This window comes from Podarcis tiliguerta (assembly GCF_965153285.1).
Source record: "Podarcis tiliguerta genome assembly, chromosome: 12".
NCBI classification, from domain to species: domain Eukaryota; kingdom Metazoa; phylum Chordata; class Lepidosauria; order Squamata; family Lacertidae; genus Podarcis; species Podarcis tiliguerta.
Window position 1 is genome coordinate 19,781,498 of NC_139545.1, and position 18,243 is coordinate 19,799,740.

The 18,243-nt window shown below is 45.6% G+C and overlaps 1 protein-coding gene across 2 annotated transcripts in view; it reads right to left on the reverse strand.

The window, feature by feature from the left end:
* Positions 1-17,705, reverse strand: part of UBE2E1 (ubiquitin conjugating enzyme E2 E1) — a 62,173-nt gene extending 44,468 nt beyond the window's left edge. The window contains exons 1-3 of one of the 2 annotated variants that reach the window (XM_083405224.1): positions 17,465-17,705; positions 16,085-16,263; positions 14,699-14,749 (exon numbers count right to left, since the gene is read on the reverse strand). In XM_083405224.1, coding sequence (XP_083261350.1) covers positions 14,699-14,749; positions 16,085-16,236 — 203 coding nt within the window. In that variant the 5' untranslated portion in view covers positions 16,237-16,263; positions 17,465-17,705. Of the gene's footprint in view, positions 1-14,698; positions 14,750-16,084; positions 16,264-16,778; positions 16,830-17,464 lie in introns of those variants that run through there. The other variant, XM_083405225.1, reaches the window with a different exon arrangement.
* Between the last annotated feature and the right edge of the window lie 538 nt (positions 17,706-18,243).

The following is an 18,243-nucleotide window of genomic DNA, read 5'->3' on the forward strand; positions in this document are numbered from 1 at the left end:
TTGGTCTTGGGTTGGTGAAAAGGTGAAGTAAACGGTAAGAAAGAGAGCCGGTTAAAATCAACAGTCAGACACTATCCTGTGCTCTGTCAACTGGCAAGAAAAGACACAAGTGTGTGGCTACAGATACAATCCACCCCATTAGATTATTTAATCTGACCCACAGCTGGTTTGCACCACCTGTGATAAAGTCAGGATTGATCCAGGAGATTAAAAGAAAACGGGAAAGTTGACCAAGAATAAGTTCACTGACAGAGCAGAGGGAAACCCCATTATTTCTTCTCTATAAAGAACACCACTCGGTAACAGCAACTATTTCACCCCAATTTTTTATTGTTTAAATATTCTGTCCAGCATTACAGATGGAAAGGAAGAATGGCCAAAATGTGGCTTTTCTAAACATTTAACGTAAGTAGAATAAATTACAGTGGATTATTTAAATTCAGATTAAAAGAATGTTCTCTCTCTCTCTCTCTCACACACACACACAACTATATATATATATATATATGCTTTCGTAGATTTTCACGGGTACAGGAATGCAGGTTTTGGTGTCCTCGGGTGTCTTCCCGTGTAAAAGTTGGGGTGTCTAGGCGACGTTTCGACGAGGTCTCACTCGTCATCTTCAGGCTGGTGCTTTCGGCTTCTTGTTACTGGAACAGAGCAGGATCTCAGTGTTTGAGTTCCTATAAATACTGTTGAGGAGGTGTGGTGTATAGCCTCCAATGTTCTGGGCAGAGAGGAGGTTCCCAGGCTAGTGTGCCTTTTCTTCTTTTGTTCCTTAATTACTTGAGGGATATCTTGAGTGATTTCTTGAGTGATTTCCTGAATCCCACTTAGGTGGGTCATTAGGTGTGGATTAGTTGCTAAAGCCTTCGTGTCTTGAACTCTTGAACTTTGTGAAGAGTTTTTCTGAGAAGATGGCTGTACTGCACTTGGTTGTGCTCTGGCTTGGCTTCGTGTATAGGGGCGAGCTGTGGTTTTGTGGAATCCCTACACAGATCTGTGCAATCCCTACACAGATCTGGCTGGCACAGGCCACAAAACCACAGCTCGCCCCTATACACGAAGCCAAGCCAGAGCACAACCAAGTGCAGTACAGCCATCTTCTCAGAAAAACTCTTCACAAAGTTCAAGAGTTCAAGACACGAAGGCTTTAGCAACTAATCCACACCTAATGACCCACCTAAGTGGGATTCAGGAAATCACTCAAGAAATCACTCAAGATATCCCTCAAGTAATTAAGGAACAAAAGAAGAAAAGGCACACTAGCCTGGGAACCTCCTCTCTGCCCAGAACATTGGAGGCTATACACCACACCTCCTCAACAGTATTTATAGGAACTCAAACACTGAGATCCTGCTCTGTTCCAGTAACAAGAAGCCGAAAGCACCAGCCTGAAGATGACGAGTGAGACCTCGTCGAAACGTCGCCTAGACACCCCAACTTTTACACGGGAAGACACCCGAGGACACCAAAACCTGCATATATATATATATATATATGAATGAATGAGATGGATCAGAAACCTCTGATTAAATGACCCCTTGTGGTACACTATAAGACTGATATAATTACTTTTATGACCACATCATTTTAGCATCCTTGCAAACTAATCTTCTACAGCTAAGCACTATTATAATTAAAACACACTGCCTTCCCCCTGCCTTATAAAGCATTTTTCGGGGCCACTTCAAACGTGATTAATTTTCTATGCAAAAGCTCTTCCATTTAGGAAACAGATGTAAACCCTGTGTAGTAAAAAAATAAATAAATACATGAGGGGTCATCATCACATGTTAACATTCTAGAAATACGTGACACACTTTTCCTAAATGAAATATGTATGCGGAGAAGAGACAAGACGTCTCCAGAACAACCAGATTTCAAATTTTCCCTTGTCAAAAAAATTCTGTCCACACGGACCAAAAATACTCCTTCAGTTCCAGAAATACTCCAGAACTGAGATGTGTGCACGTGGGTGAGTGGCGGAGGTGGAACCTATATTTCAAGATCATTTTACTATTGCAAGATGCTTTTGCAACGCTATCACAGCACGGTCTTTCCTTTCTGTAACTCATGGAAGAGTTAATCAAGGAACGTTATCTGTGGGAGCTATTTTTGGTCTTAGAACCAGTATGTTTATTTCTTTGTTAGCAAGTCCTGATGCCATATTCTGTGGGGTCGTGAGCACCACTATTTTCCACTTGCCTTTTGGCTTTTAAAATTCAAGGAAGTTGTACTTGGGAAATTATATCATTCAAATGGATGTGAAAGAATATATTACACCGCACTTCATGGGGCTGGTAAAAGTAGCATCTCAGGAACATCACAGTTTGAAAGCAAAGTACTGTATTCCTATAGCTTACAGTGCTCGGAGCAGGCAACATCACATTTTTTGCCACCACAAATTGTCTTTCATACTTTGCATGAATTATTTTAGCAGGTAAGTTACATCATAGAATTGTAGAGTTGGAAGAGACACTGAGGATCTTCTAGCCCTAACCCCTGCAATGAAGGGATACCGTATATACTAGAGTATAAGCCGTCCCGAATATAAGCCGAGGCACCTAATTTTAGCACAAAAAAACTGGGAAAACTTATTGACTCGAGTATAAGCCGGTTCACCACACCACAAACCTGGTGGTGACGGCAGCAGGGGAGGAAGAACAAGCAGCCCCAAAGGGCAGCTTTCAGGCTGTTCGTTCCTCCGCCGCCACCAGCAGCAAAGGCGGAGGAAGAGGAAGGAGCAGCCCAAAAGGGCTCCTTTCGGGCCGCTCGTCCCTCCGCCGCTGCCCGCCTCACTCGAGAATAAGCCATAAAAAAATTTAGCATAAAAAATGTACTGAAGAAGTCGGCTTATACTCAAGTATATACGGTATGTCCGATATGGGGATCGAACCTGCAACCCTGGAGTTATGCTCTAACCCAGGCATGGCCAAACTTGGCCCTCCAGCTGTTTTGGGACTACAACTCCCATCATCCCTAGCTAACAGGACTAGTGGTAGGGGTTATGGGAACTGTAGTCCCAAAACAGCTGGAGGGCCAAGTTTGGCCATGCCAGCTCTAACCAATGGCCCTATCCAGATATCCTTTCCTCCACAGGTACAGTGGAACCTGGAACTTTCAAGGGCTTTCTTTTAAATAACTTACCATCTATATCACGGGTGTCAAACACAAGGCCCGCGGGCCGAATCCGGCCCGCCAGACCTCGTCATGTGGCCCGTGTAGTCTGGTCTATATATATATCTGTGAGGGAAGCTTGGGCTGCGGTGCGCGCGCAGGGCGCCTCGGGTCCCTTCTGCGCAGGGGCAGGCGCAGGCCTCCCCCTCCTCCAGCTACCTAGCTGAGACTTATTTGACACGGCGAGGGCGGGGTTGGATATGGGAGGCCGCTGCTGCTGCTCGCAACTTCTTTTCGGGCTCGCCGGGGTGAAATAAGTCCTGGCGGGAGTGCAGCGCGCCTGCGCGAGGTGGAACGCGGAGAAGGGCAGAGCCGGCTTCGCGTGCGTTGGAGAGAGGGAGACCGAGAGCGCGCTTGTGTTTCGGGAGCGCGCCCTGTGAATACTCGGGGCGGCGTGCTTTTGCTTTGCTTTTCTTTATTTATTTCTTTAGGCGCGTTTCCGCGCTGCCCAATGAACAGCATCCTCCGCCTCTGGGGATTCGTGATTCAAAAGCAAATTCGATACGCAAGTGCATGTTTTGTAAATAACGTCAGGCGCGGCTTCCGCAGGGTGTGCGTTGCAAAAATTTATATATGGGGGGAAAGCTGATAAGGAATTGGTTTATTTTTTAGGGTATTTACACATCATGCAATTTTTCCCTCAATGTTATTACAGGGTCCGGCCATCAGTTCCCACCCTCCTCAAAGGTTTAGGGTAGGTAGCAAAGGGGGGGAAATCCAAACAAATGCTCGATTAAAAATTGGGGAATGAGAAAAATTAAAACCTGCACATCTTGTGTAACTTAAACACCAAGCCAAGCAGGAAACAATTTTTATGTTCATATATGTATTCAAATGAAATCAAGGTGTAGTGTTCCATGAGCCAGAAGCTTTGCATTACTTAATCCAGCTGTTAAAGGTGTCATGGGCTTTGAAGACACTCGAACTCGAACCAGCCCTTTGAGGGTGACCAAACTGCTGATGCGGCCCCCGGTGAATTTGAGTTTGACACCCCTGATCTATATGGCACCCAATCCAGATCTAAATGGGCTTGGGAAATCTTACTATACCCCCTAAGTCTATTAAATCTTTGCTGTTTAAGAACTGGATAAAACAGAGGTTCAATTGGCCACTTGCCTGCTCATCAGGGTCAACAGCAAGTGTCCTGTCCCATTGTCAGCAATTAGTCGTGGCAAACTATGTTCCCAACCCATCACCAAAGTATATTCCTATTCCCAGCCCGCCTTACTCTCTCAGAGTAAGAAACAGCAGTACAGATTAAGAGCAGTCGCATCTCCGGCCCTTACAACAGAGTACTGCACCGTTCTTTGCAGCCTTTGCAACCACCAGTGTTGGCATATCCTGACTCTCTCCCAGCTTCTGGAAGGCAGCTGTGATTGCCCTACAAGATCAGCAGCAGTTTTTTACTAATTACAAAAAAGGTCAGTCACCTTCCCCTATTTCAGAGAAGGGACTTGGAACAGTCCACTGCTGCTTTTTCCAGACCAGACAGATGGCAGTAGCCTGTAGAGAAAGCTGGGAACTGTGAGAAAAGAATAGGAGGAATGGGCAGAAGGCACTTTGCATGTACTATGTGCTTGGTTGGCATAAGAAAAAGTCTACCTCTTGCGCGTGAAACAACACATAAGCGGTAGTTTTCACTTGCAGCTACTAAGTTTGCTTCAACTATTACACGTCGACATGACAAAACAGCAGCCTCTCTCCTTTTTGAAGGTATCAACATGCTTTTGTTTTCCTCAAAGGGCAAACAGCAGCTTTGGAGAGGAAAGAGCAGGATTTTGATTGGGGAAACCGAAAGGTTTAAGCACACACCTCTTCTTCCTCAACTGAGGCTCAGTACACAGTACTTGGCGGTTCGAATCCCCGCAACAGGGTGAGATCCCGTTGCTCAGTCCCTGCTCCTGCCAACCTAGCAGTTTGAAAGCACACCAGTGCAAGTAGATAAATAGGTACCGCTCCGGCGGGAAGGTAAACGGCGTTTCCGTGCGCTGCTCTGGTTTGCCAGAAGTGGCTTAGTCCTGCTGGCCACATGACCCGGAAGCTGTACGGCGGCTCCCTTGGCCAATAAAGTGAGATGAGCGCCACAACCCCAGAGTCGGTCACGACTGGACCTAATAGTCAGGGGCCCCTTTACCTTTACCGTCACATTTCAGAGAGAGAGAGAGAGAGGGAGAGAGATGGGAGATCGATCACAGATCTCCTGTGCAAAATAGAGTTTGGCCCTTGTAAGGACAGTTCTGGACAGTGCTGTATTTTCATAGAATGGCTGTAAAAATTGTCTGCTCTTCTTTGCAAAGTCTGGAAATTGTGCATTTAAAACAGATACAATATTAGAAATTCCAGTGCTATGAACCCTATGAATTATCTGAATTGATACCAAACTGCATGTGTGGTCTTCTATATGCTAACTTTCACAACCTGCACAAAAGACTGCCACTAAAGACTGTTTGCACTCACTAAGTACATTTTTTTGCATCGTTTCCAAAGTTTCTGCTACTTCTATGCAGTGCAACAGATGTATCTTCGACAATAGCACTATCTCGTTGATCCAAATAGCCCAGGAAACATCCCAAGGTTTTAGATAAGCTGAGCTACATAAACAAAATCACTGTTTGCATATGATTACTTTGGCATAAGGCTTTCCAGATCATGGTTTCTACTGTAACCCCTACCCTGCAAACCAGACGCAAGTAAGATGTGCTCACAGCACCGCAAGCGTTATCAAAATGTGTTTCCAATGGGTCACAAAGACAGTTAAAATAATAAAGGTAAGTGGTATGTGGACATTTCAAACTTCAATTCTTTGCCAAAGCAGCTTCCAAAATCTGTCATTTTTCATATTTGGCAGGCAAGGCACTCAGCTCATTAGGGAATTACTTAGAAAGGGTGCACCAAACAGAAAATTATTACAAAAAATCAAGCTAGCTATTGCCACATGATCTAAACTAAACAAACCTTGCCATTAGTATCTATGCCTCTGGTGTTTTGGGGAGGTGTTTTTTAAAAAGAAGAAGAAGAGGAGAATCAACTGAAACTGTTTGCTGTGCAAAGTAATTGTGGGCTCCCAGGAAATATCACCCAGTTTGTTTTTTTTATCATCCTGCTGTAAAGCGAACTTTACAGGTGAAGTAGATGTACTCAATCAGACCAACTGGTCTGTCTAGTTCCAATACTATCTCCCTCAGCAACACTCCAAGGTCTGTGGGACCCAAGATTAGTTTTACGGAGAAATGTCAGGCATAGAAGCTGAACGTCTTCTGCATGCAAAAGCTCGTGTCCTACCACTGTGTTACAGCCCCTACCCAGAAGAACAAGTGCAGCCCCCAAGACATTTTGGCACAGACAGAGGGGCTGAGATAAATTGCAAAATGTGCTGGAAATAGTGCTAAACGATCAGAAACGAGGATGCAGGTTTAAAAGGAAACAGGCTCAATTATTACTGTTTTTTAAATCGTGCCGGTTCCAATGGATGGCCATTTGAAGTGCTTACTCAAATATTTCAGGAGAGTGTTGCTAATTGAGGCCAAATGCCTATCTAAGGCAACTTCCTATCTCTCTCAAGTGACTTACTTGATGCCCATGGAAGGCATAGCTGTCTGCCACGTTATTAGAGAAGCAGTAGACACTGTGTGGCAAGTGGCCCCTACCCTTACAGGTAAAGGTAAATGACCCCTGGAAGGTTAAGTCCAGTCAAAGGCGACTATGGGGTTGCGGCGCTCATCTTGCTTTCAGGCCGAGGGAGCCGGCGTTTGTCCACAGACAGCTTTCCAGGTCACGTGGCCCTCATGACTAAACTAAGGTTACCAGACGTCCCCATTTTCCTGGGACAGTCCCTGGATTTACAAATCAGCCCCCATACAAAATCCATTAAAGTTGAAAAGTGTCCCTGGATTCATTAAAAAAAATATATGGTAACCTTAGACTAAACCGCTTCTGGCACAACGGAGCACCGTGACGGAAATGCCGTTAACCTTTCTGCCACAGTGGTACCTATTTCTGTACTTGTACTAGTGTGCCTTTGAACTGCTAGGTTGGCAGGAGCTGGGACCGAGTAATGGGAGCTCACCCCGTCAAGGGGATTCGAACCGCCGACCTTCTGATCGGCAAGCCCAAGAGGCTCAGTGGTTTAGACCACAATGCCACCCACGTCCCTCACTTTTTCACCTTACAACCACCAGACAGCAACAGCAACTTAGTTTTTCCACACATCTATGGAGAAGTGCCGAAAAAATTACGCTGTTCAAACACAGCCCACGCTCCGTGCCGCCTACTGCTGCATTTAATTTTGGAATTAAACTGTTGCAGAACAATTGTGACCAAGCCAACCATCCTAGTTCAGGATGCTGTTAATCCAATGAGCCACAAGAATGACAATTACTTAGTATCCGTCCCAGTCAGGCCCAATGCTAGAGTGTGCCCAGGTGGGGCAGTGGCCAAGGGCCCAGACCTTCAGTGGGGCCCCTCCAAGACCCCCAATCAGATGCAATAGGCAGGCAAGCAGTTGCTGTTGCCATCACACATCTTAAAACTCTAGATCCTTAAACTTCAAACCCTCCCCACTGAATCTCTTCTGAAACAGATCTTTGCTGACTGAGGAAGAGTTCATTACTGCCATGAAGATCTTGAATTTCTTTGGGGCTTTGTGCGCTCTCCAGCTGTTCTGTCCACCCTGTTTGGGGAGCCACTACCCCAGTCCCAAGAAAAATGGTTGCTGCTTGTGGTTGCCTATGGCGAGAGGAGGCAAAGGCACTCTGCACATGCAGAGCAGCACTTAACTTTTATCTGCATTTAAGCAGGAGGTTCTTTTCATCATTGCAGGTAAAGCCACCAAGAGCAATGCTTAATTTCTAATAAATGAAATAATCAAACTCTTGCGTGAACTGGATGCGGTAATTAAATCTGAAAGCACGGGATTAGTACATTAACGGCAGATTAAAAGTGAGGATTTTATTCAGAGCTGTGCCCTGAAAGGCTGTTCAGTACTGAGGGCATTGTAATATAGAAAGGAATTTTATATCTTCATTTGGATAATGTTTTGCAAAAAGCTTTCCCAAAAATCTGCCTGAGAGAAACATGTGCTAACTGAACAGTCTCTAATCATTATTGGCTTTAATTTATATTTAAAAACGTAAAAAGAAACTAATGTAGGTCTTTCTACAGGTTTAACTACCAATTTCTCCATATGAACCTTATTGTACACTGTTCCTTAAGTATTTGCTCCACATTATGTAGGAATTTTTCAGCTAATAAACATTTATAAAGTACTCTCCATATCACGTCACCACTGACAAAAAACAGAAAGCATACATATGCAAAATGAACTTGGCATTCACAAATGTCTCTTTCAAGCCAGTGAACAAAGGGAAGAAAAACCCAAACTCTCATCTTGCTTAAACAGCTGCAGAGTATTCCTGCATTATGGAGCACTAGAAAGCAGCCCATTTAACGCATTTGCCCGGGCAATAGCTGCTCAAGGGAACACATTCGCTCATATAGCATTTCTTGCAAAATAATAAAAAATTGTGTATTTTAAATCCTTGATTCTTAAAAACATGCACTTGCATATAGTTCCACTGATATTAAGGAGAGCAAATCTGTGTAAGTTTTTAAAGAATTAAGATACTGGGGCACAGATTAATTAATATATGAAAGTAGAGTTCAGTTCTATTGTCAGATTTTTTTTTAAGCCTTCACTGAGTTTAGAGGGAGATTTAGGGCTATTGAAAAAACACCAATAATTTATTGCTGCACAACTTGTGAAATTGAATTCAAATTTCTCAGTTCCATCTCTGCAAATCAGAGATAATATCCCATTCATTTCTGTGCATTTGTATTATGTATTACTTTCTAGCATGACATTAACATTTATCCAGTCCTCCCCCTCCTTTATTATTATTTCAGGTCAAAAGGTTTGTAGGCATTTTTGGAGAGAGAAAAATTACAAGAAACAACATCTGGACAAACTAATAGGATTCATGCATATTGTGCATATTTGAAATAGGAGTTTTACTATTAGTTTTCCCACAAATCACACAAACCTGAAAAACATCCTTAAAATGCTCCTGTTATAATTAGAGAGACAAAATGTTAGATTAGTTATGAAGTCCAAACTGTACTTTGTGAGACTATGCTGTTATTTGCACTTTTTCTTCTGCGACCTATGAAATTCACGCAAATAGGTATGGGGGGGGGGGAACCACCCGCTTTGTTTTCCTTCGCCCAGCCCAGTACGTTTGCACAACTCTTAAGGAAATTCTATGCTACTATTAAGCGCTTTAAAAGAGACGTTTATTGAAATTCCAATAGACAGCACTATTTCTTGCTAGCCAGATGTGATCCTTTGGACGTCAAAGTCCTATCTTCTACTTAAGCCCCAGTCAAAACGTGCCTTCAGTTCTCTCGTAATAACCGCCAAGCAAGAACCCAAGCAATTTCACAAATGCACAAGGAAAACTGCTCACCCTCCCATGGAAACTCTCCAACAAGTGTCAAGTTAGCACATCAAAATGCACGAGACAAACAGAAACTCTGCAGTATTACCCGGAAAGATGGCATTTAAAAGAACACAAATATCTCAAACCAAAAATGGCAAATAAAATAAAAATTGCTGACACTGGCAGACTAAGGATTTTACACAAAGCCCTTATCTGAGAAACAATTTGCTCTCTTCCCTTTCTTAGGGGTCCTCATGAAAGTTTGGTGTGTAGCTGCTTTCGAGGGCTCGCCGCTGCTCCTTTTTGCCCATGTTTGTTGCTGCTCTTCAGTCTGTTGTGCAGTAATTGTTGCGTATGCAAACTGGGTGTACTCGGGGCGATTTCTAGCCTTTGGTGCACATTCCCAAAGTGCACCGAGTCAATAAAAGAAAGCACTTTTCTGCACACATCTGGAGCATTTCAAGTCAGGTTTCATTCCCAGACCATAAAGCGAAAGCGTGTGAAACCTGATCCCCTGGAAAGTACTGCCATCTGAATGCAGGGGGGCTGTTTCCAACAACCATGGAGATCCTTATCAGGTATGGAGCAAAGGGGGCGGGGCTTGGGGACAAGGAAGGCGATCTCGCATGTTATCAAGGAGGAGATGCAACAGCAGTCTGGTATGATAAGAGCAGCCAGAAGAAGTCGCACTATTTTAGTACAGTTTAACTTTGGTTGACAAACGTAATCTGTTCCGGAAGCCCGATCGGCTTCCAAAACCGAGGCGTGGTTTCCGATTGGCTGCAGGAGCTTCCTGCACTCAAGCGGAAGATGTGTTGGACGTTCGGCTTCTGAAAATGTTAGAAAACCGGAGCATTTACTTCCGGATTTTTGGTGTCCAGGAGCCAGCCGAAACATTCCAAAATGGAGCCGTTTGGGAACTGAGGTCTGACTGTACCATCAAACATATACATAAAGGTAAAGGGACCCCTGACCATTAGGTCCAGTTGTGACCGACTCTGGGGTTGCAGTGTTCATCTAGCTTTATTGGCTGAGGGAGCCGGTGTATAGCTTCCGGGTCATGTGGCCAGCATGACTAAGCTGCTTCTGGCGAACCAGAGCAGCACATGGAAACGCCATTTACCTTCCCGCTGGTACGGGCCAGTCGTGTCCGACTCTAGGGTTGTGCGCCCATCTCACTTAAGAGGCCGGGGGCCAGCGCTGTCCGAAGACACTTCCGGGTCACATGGCCAGCGCGACAAGCTGCATCTGGTGAGCCAGCGCAGCACACGGAACGCCGTTTACCTTCCCGCTAGTAAGCGGTCCCTATTTATCTACTTGCACCCAGGGGTGTTTTCGAACTGCTAGGTTGGCAGGCACTGGGACCGAGCAACGGGAGCGCACCCCGCCGCGGGGATTCGAACTGCCGACCTGACGATCGGCAAGTCCTAGGAGCTGAGGTTTTACCCACAGTGCCACCCGCATCCCACCTTCCCGCTGGAGCGGTACCTATTTATCTACTTGCACTTTCTGACATGCTTTCAAACTGCTATGTTGGCAGGAACAGGGACCGAGCAACGGGAGCTCACCCCGTGGTGGGGATTTGAACCACCGACCTTCTGATCGGCAAGTCCTAGACTCTGTGGTTTAACCCACAGCGCCACCCGCGTCCCTAAACATATACATAAAACCTGACAAAAGAAGGATTGAGCCGCTGCCCGAAGCAAATGGCCACTTTCACAGGAACTGCTTCAGCAGTTTTCACACATTTCCCATGCCTGCACAGTTACAGCACCACATGCAACCTTCACTATGCATGCCCATATATTATCATCTCTGCTCTCCTCCAAATACTTTGTCTGTAGTTATCACGGACGGTGAGAGGCTGAATGTATACTTCTCGAACCAAACAGCAACTGACGTGATGGTGCATTTTAAAGACTATATTTGTTCCTAGGAATAAGATAATGCCCGTCCGCCAGATCCTTTGAATTTAGCAGCTCCAAAGATTATCACTCAAATTAAAAGGGACCGTTTCCCACATTAACCATATCCACAAGTGCGAGGGACAAAAAGGCATTCTTAGTGTCACTTGTGAAAGCAGCCTATGGCAGGGGGCTTCACGGTGAGCCCCCTCGAGGAACAAAAGCAACAATCCAAGCTTTCTCGAGCGTAGCCAAGACAAAACACAGGCAGCCGGTTCACTGGCAGTGCTCAACCTTGTCCTGAAGGCAAACACATCAAATGAAAGGGGAGATGCAGGACATCATGGGCTCACAGAAAGCTTTAAGGTGCCTTGTTGGGAAAACTCATAGAAGAAGCAAAAAGTATATGAGGAATAAACCTACAGGCCCCCGTCACCAATAATATTCAGGGCATGCAGCTATGCTGTAGCAGCTTAGGTGGGTTGAAATGTGATTCCATTCTGTCTTTAAAAAGACAAGGAGCTTTTTGGCTCTACGTCCCCTGAAATCATAGCGGCACTAAAGATCACACTGCAAAATCCTAAAAGCAATTGTGCATTTCTCACATCTGTAATGGGCCGCTACAGCAGTCTCCAATCCTGAATGAGAGCAGCATGAGACTAGGAGAAAGCAACCTTGCCAGGCCAATGCTACTGGTGTAAAGGTATGGATCTTTCCCACAGCATCAGCTAACAGCTGGATTCACACTGAATACTTAAAGGCAGGGGTAGTCAATGTGTTACCCTCCAGATGTTGTTAACTCCAACTCCCATCAGCACCAGCCAGCATGACCAATGGTCAGGGGGTGCACCGCAACACATAGGCTATTTTCACACGTGATACTTAAATCTGTTGTAGCCTGTGCTGTGCCTGTGATTTTAATGCAACACCTACACGGGCTAGAGAAATGGCTCTGTTCCACGAGAACATATCCACACATCTACAAAATACTTTAAAATATTATTTTGTGTGACAAAGCAAACACATCCCCAAAAGATGCCGTCATTTTCATAACGGATTTAAGATGAGAATGAAGAGAGAACAATGTTTTGAGACACAATTTTGTGCCCCCAGCAAATAAGTGCCAACAATGAAGTTACTCTAAAACTCAAGATTCAAGGTTTCTAAATGTCCCCCCCCCCACTTCCTCCTCCTCCTCTCACTACCAATTATGAGCTAAATCAAGGCTAGCATACTTCTCTCAAGTTCAACACAATCCACAGGAAAAAGAAACTTGAAAACATCCAAACTTCTGCTCACATATACAATTTGAAGTGCAAGATTCCTCTGATCACCAGGTAGTTTAAAGTCCTTGTAGCATAAACCAATTTTTGCCCCTCAAAAGGCTTGAGCAAAGCAAACATCTCTGTATTGTGCCTCGAAGTTTATGATTCCCGGTGGACTGCACTAGTGAAATAAGAAACCACATCTACAGTCATTATATTCTGACAAGGTAATTTGCTAGCATAGCCCTGAAAGGCACCAAGTTCATATACAAGCTGTTTAGAGAGAGATAACTGTTGGGAGATTACTTGGATGATTTGGACATACACTTCGATCAGGCAGGGTAAGAGGGAAACCATTAACAAGAATGCAACACTGAGAACAGCAGATTCCAAAAACCCACATAGCAAATTCACAACCATGATTAATTTAAACCGCATGAAGCTTCGGCAACAAGACAAAGCCATTTGTCATGCATGTTTTTAAAGTCTCTCTTATCAAACACCAATGACTAAAAACCTTTAACATCATAATGCATTTGTATCAGTCATCTCCCCTCTTTCATCCAGGCATCAGTCACTGATAATGTTCCTGATCCCGTTGCAATGGGGACTTCGGCCAATAGAAGGAAATACGCCTTTAGCTGATCCTGTTAAATAAACAGGGCAGCCCTTCATTAAGCCCAGACCTCTGCTCTTCCTCACATATTTTCCTCCCAGTTTCTTCACGCGATGGCTGGATTTTAAAAAGAAACTTTAACAGTCGCATCATTTGCTTGCTGGAGCAAGGAAAGGGAATGTCTTGCAGGTAGAGGAAGTAGCTCCACCCTAAGTGTTCTGAAAGACGGATCGTTTCACCGGCTGCCACCATCAATAGCAACTGGCTCGAAAGTGGTTATTAGCAGCCTGGACAGATAAAGATGCTCTCTAGAAACAGCAGCCTCAACTGTGACAGTATGTGCTGAAAGTAGCCTTCCTGTTTAATTAACAAGGGGCAACCACGGACCATCTATGCTGTATTACCCCATATCTAAATGCTCAGGGGCTACAAAAGCTAAGTGATAACCTAAGAAGCAGCTTAGCAGGTACTTTCAGAAAGTGTCTAAATCTTTTAACACACAGCTCAAACACTCATTTTATAAAAGGCAACGACATCCCCCGGGGTGTGCTTTCACCAGATTACATGCATGCTCTTAAGGTGCATATGCTGAGCTAGGAACTCAAATCTCGCTCCTATTGCATGCAGCACTGAACGGCGCAGAGGCATAACAACTTGAAAAAGCAGCAACAGGTCTTCCGTCCCCCCCCCCCACAAATTGAATGCAATAATAAGCATGATGCAATTTGGAATAATACCTATAAATGCAAAAGGGGTGACGGGAACATGCGTTTTCATATCCTTCACAACTGCCCAGCCACAGAAATATATATACATTCACACAGCATGACAACTAATGATGCAATCCACTCCTAATGCAATTACTTCTGAAGTACAATAAAAATAAGCACAAGAAACAGAACATTCACATCCGGAATTCACCTCCTGAGCCTCAAAGGCCATAAGGAATTATTCCAAGCCATTCGGAATATATACTCTGCATCAACATTTCAGAACCAAAAATTGTATTTAGAAGTAATAACCCGTCAAGCGCTCTCAAGTCTTCCTCATTACCATCGTAGGTGCGGTAGCTGCCACCCCACAAAAACGTCCTGCATTTAACTGGTAAGATGTATTCATTTCCCTGCCCTTCTGCAAGCAGCAGCCAACAACTGCACGTAGGAAAACACAGAGTGCAATGATATCATGCCGCGTCACGTGCCTTATTTAACTAAACATGGGAGGCAATACAGGTTGGAGGTAGCCACACTTAATTGCAACACGTAGTCCAGCCATTAGAAAAGATGGATCAACACATACCTGCAGTTGGGAGGTGGATCTAAGGTGATGTCAGCCAACTCCTTCTGAATCCTACAGCAAGAAACCAAAAGAGAAGGCAAATCTTACACAGGGAATTCAAGAGATGAAAGCAGTATGACTTTCCCAAGTAACATCCACACACAAAAAAACTATTGATAGGGATAAAGGGCAAGCTACATAAATCTACTAAGGTTGATCCAGGTCCATTATTTCCAAACCTTAGTGATCTTCATAACACTGAAACTATTATACCTGCTTTATAGTCAGAAACACAGGGCAAAAGACACTGTTTTGCTCAAATTAATGAGTCCAAAACTCATGCCTACTTTCGGTCAAGTCTAGCATTCTGTGCAGTGAAACATACTAGATCCCCACAGAAGAAGCAGAAACAAATGACATACCAATTGGATCACCTTAATACCATCACAGGTATGAGAGAATAAATAGTACAGAGTTCCCCTTCACTAACCACAACAGAAGAGATCCAAACATCAATGATGTTAGCAACAAAATTCCCACTGATTTTTATCACTAAGCAGCAAAAGTAAGGGCATTTTTCTGTTTGTTTCTCCCTCCCCAAAATTAATTAGCAGTCAATACAAATACTAGTGTGTGCCCTCCCCTCTGTAAAATTCCTCATGAAAGGCTCCTCCTCTTTCCATACCAATGTGACACATTAATTTCAGTAGAAACAAGATGGAGAGCGCTGGACCCATCAGACAATTTTTTTGGAAATACCAATTCAAATCCCAGCTACACAAGGAGGTTCATAAGCATAAGGGTGAGATTTGTACGTTTTCAATAAGAACACTCGTCTTATTGAAGCAACAGTGATCTTTTGCATCAAAGTTTGAAAGCTGAATTGTGACGAATTTGAAAAAAAGAAAAGATTGACTCTAAATGCGAGCAACGATAGAAAGTAGCATTTTTTTCTCCCTGGGAGACTACTATTTTAACACCTAACTGGATGAACTCAATGCAGATACCAAATCTTAATTAATCTACATCACACTCCTGCACACTGACTACGGTCACCATCCACCAGGAAAGCTTGTGAAGAAATTAAGAGTTTTGCCCAAGGCTACGCAGTAAGTTGGTAGCAAAGCAGGAACTGAGGTACTCTTGGTTTGAAGTCACGGGTTCTGAACTTTTCTGCTGGTGGATACAGGTGACAATGACAAGTTTCAAGAAGAAGGTTAGAGGTATGGTTAGGTAAAAACCCTGAGATTCTTTAAAATAAAAATAATGCACTTGGGGAGTGGGCAATAATGTTGATGGGGGGTGGGTTGTAATTGTTTTGCAGAAAGAGCATATGCCAGAAAGGTATTCAGTGAAGAAAAGCCATCGCAACAACTATAAGGAAGAGAATGCTAAGGACAATCTCACCTCTTGGCACTGGTGGAAAGGAGCTTTGAATTTTTACTCATGCTGACTTTACTTTCCTTCTTCTTAGGTGTGCTTGTCTCTTTCTCGGTCTGTTGGTTGGAGGACGAAGATGAGGAAGAGCTAGTGCTGGCCCTCGAATCGTCATCCGACATAGCTACCCCACACTACGTACCCCAAACCTGGAGTAAAAACACCACAAGGAACGGGGGGGTGGGGGGAGAGAGGGAAATGGGGGACAGTTAACACTTGGACAAGGAGCCACGGGGGTCTTGGGTCAAGCTCTTAGAAAACATTTTCTACCTCTCTTCATAGGGAGAAAGAATCAATAGATTCAAAGAGAAACCCCCACCCGCAAGTTTCAGCAACATTTAGTGCCAGCTCCTCTCTGGAAATGGGGGCGAGGGGGACGCGCAGACCACAAGAATTAATAAAAGGGGAAACTGGGATTAGGGGGACGAAGCTATTTCCTTGCATGCCTCCTCTAACCTTTTCACACAGGACCCCCTCCGACCCCCCTGCTTTCCCCCTCCAAATAGCATCCATGACACACGGAGATAAAGGGGTCAGAGAACAGAGGCTAGAGAGTGGTGGAAACATTGGTATTCTACAAGGTTGGGGCGAAGTAAGAAATTCGGGGGGGGCAGTACTAGGAAAAACTGGGAGGCTGCTGAAAGAGGTGAGGTGGAAAACTCACCACCACAGGAAGTGAGGGTTGGGGGGGGGGAGGATACTTTTCAGAAGGCGCATAATGGGGACTAGTAATTAGGGACTTGAGGGGGGGGCAGAGATGACCCAGGAAAAAGGGGAATGCCCTGGAGGGGGGGAGAGGAGAAATCCGTAGTGGGTGCGAAAGAGGAATCGGTATTGTGGTCAGGGGGTGTCTATAGAGTATACCCCCCTCCAACTTGGGGGGGGGAGCAGCTAGCTGCTCCTCAAGGGGCTCCCCGCCCCTTCTTTCTCCTCTACTTCTAAACGCCCCCCCTTGGCTTTTGTTTTACTACCCTTCCCCACCCCCCAAAACAACATGCCTCCCTCCCCACCACCTCATCCTTCTCGGTTTGCAGACGGGGTGGGGAGGGGAGAGAAAGCTGCCCCCCCCCCACGTCCGCGCACCCTCCGGCCTCCCCCGGCTCCCAGGGGTGCGGGGCGAGACCTGTCAGCTCTTCCCCCCCTCAAATACTCCGCACCCCCCGACGTCTCCTCTGCCCACCCGGGTCTCCCTTCCTCCCCCCACTGCCATCTCCTCTCGGCTCCCTCCCCCCCCCCGGGAAGCCCCCAAGCCCCCGCCGCCCTCCTCCGCGCCCTCGGGGGGAGGCCAGGCGCGGCGGGGGCGTCTGCGCCCGTCGAGGGTGAGAGTCGGGGCGCCCCCTCTCCCCCTACCTCTCTCCCTTTGTGTCTGGCGCTCCTCCTCGGTGCGGCTGGGCCTGGCCACTCGTGTCTCTCTCGCGGGGAGAGAAGCGGAAGTGCTGCAACAGCAACTATTAAGCAGGCAATGGCTTCCCCGCCTGCCGCTCTGCCTTGCTGCCCCCCCGCCCGCCGCCGCCGCCTTCCCGCAAGCAGGGGAAGGGGAAGGGGGGACAGACAGCCGGTGTCACCGTCAAGAAACGCTATACACACACACACAGAGTATGTGTGTGTGTGTGTATATGTATATATATATATAGATATAGATATATACACACACACACGAACACACACATATATGCAGACACACATACACACACTGCTTTTTTCTGGGGGGACGCAGGGGGACGCATACCCCTAAACATTTTGTGAATCTAAGTTTGGCCTCACGGAGGGGCAGTATTTCATTATGAGTAGGAAAATAAGAATACCCCTAAACATTTTTTTAGGAAAAAGCACTTCACACACAAACGTGTGTGTGTGTGTATGTATGTATGTGCACACACACACACTTTCCCTCTGTCTTCCCACCAAAGTGTGGTAGTGCCCCCCCCCAAAGCACAAACATGCACCCCATCGAAGGAGGGCTTTCCCGAAGCCACGACCGCCCTACATGCCATCCGCCACCCCACACTCACCTCTCTCTGTCTCCCCTTTGGAGGTGCGGGGGGAGAGGGATAAAAAGATGCCTCTGATGGGGGGGCCACCTGGAGCAAGCTGGGGAAATAGTCCGCGCCTCGGTGCTGCAGGGATCC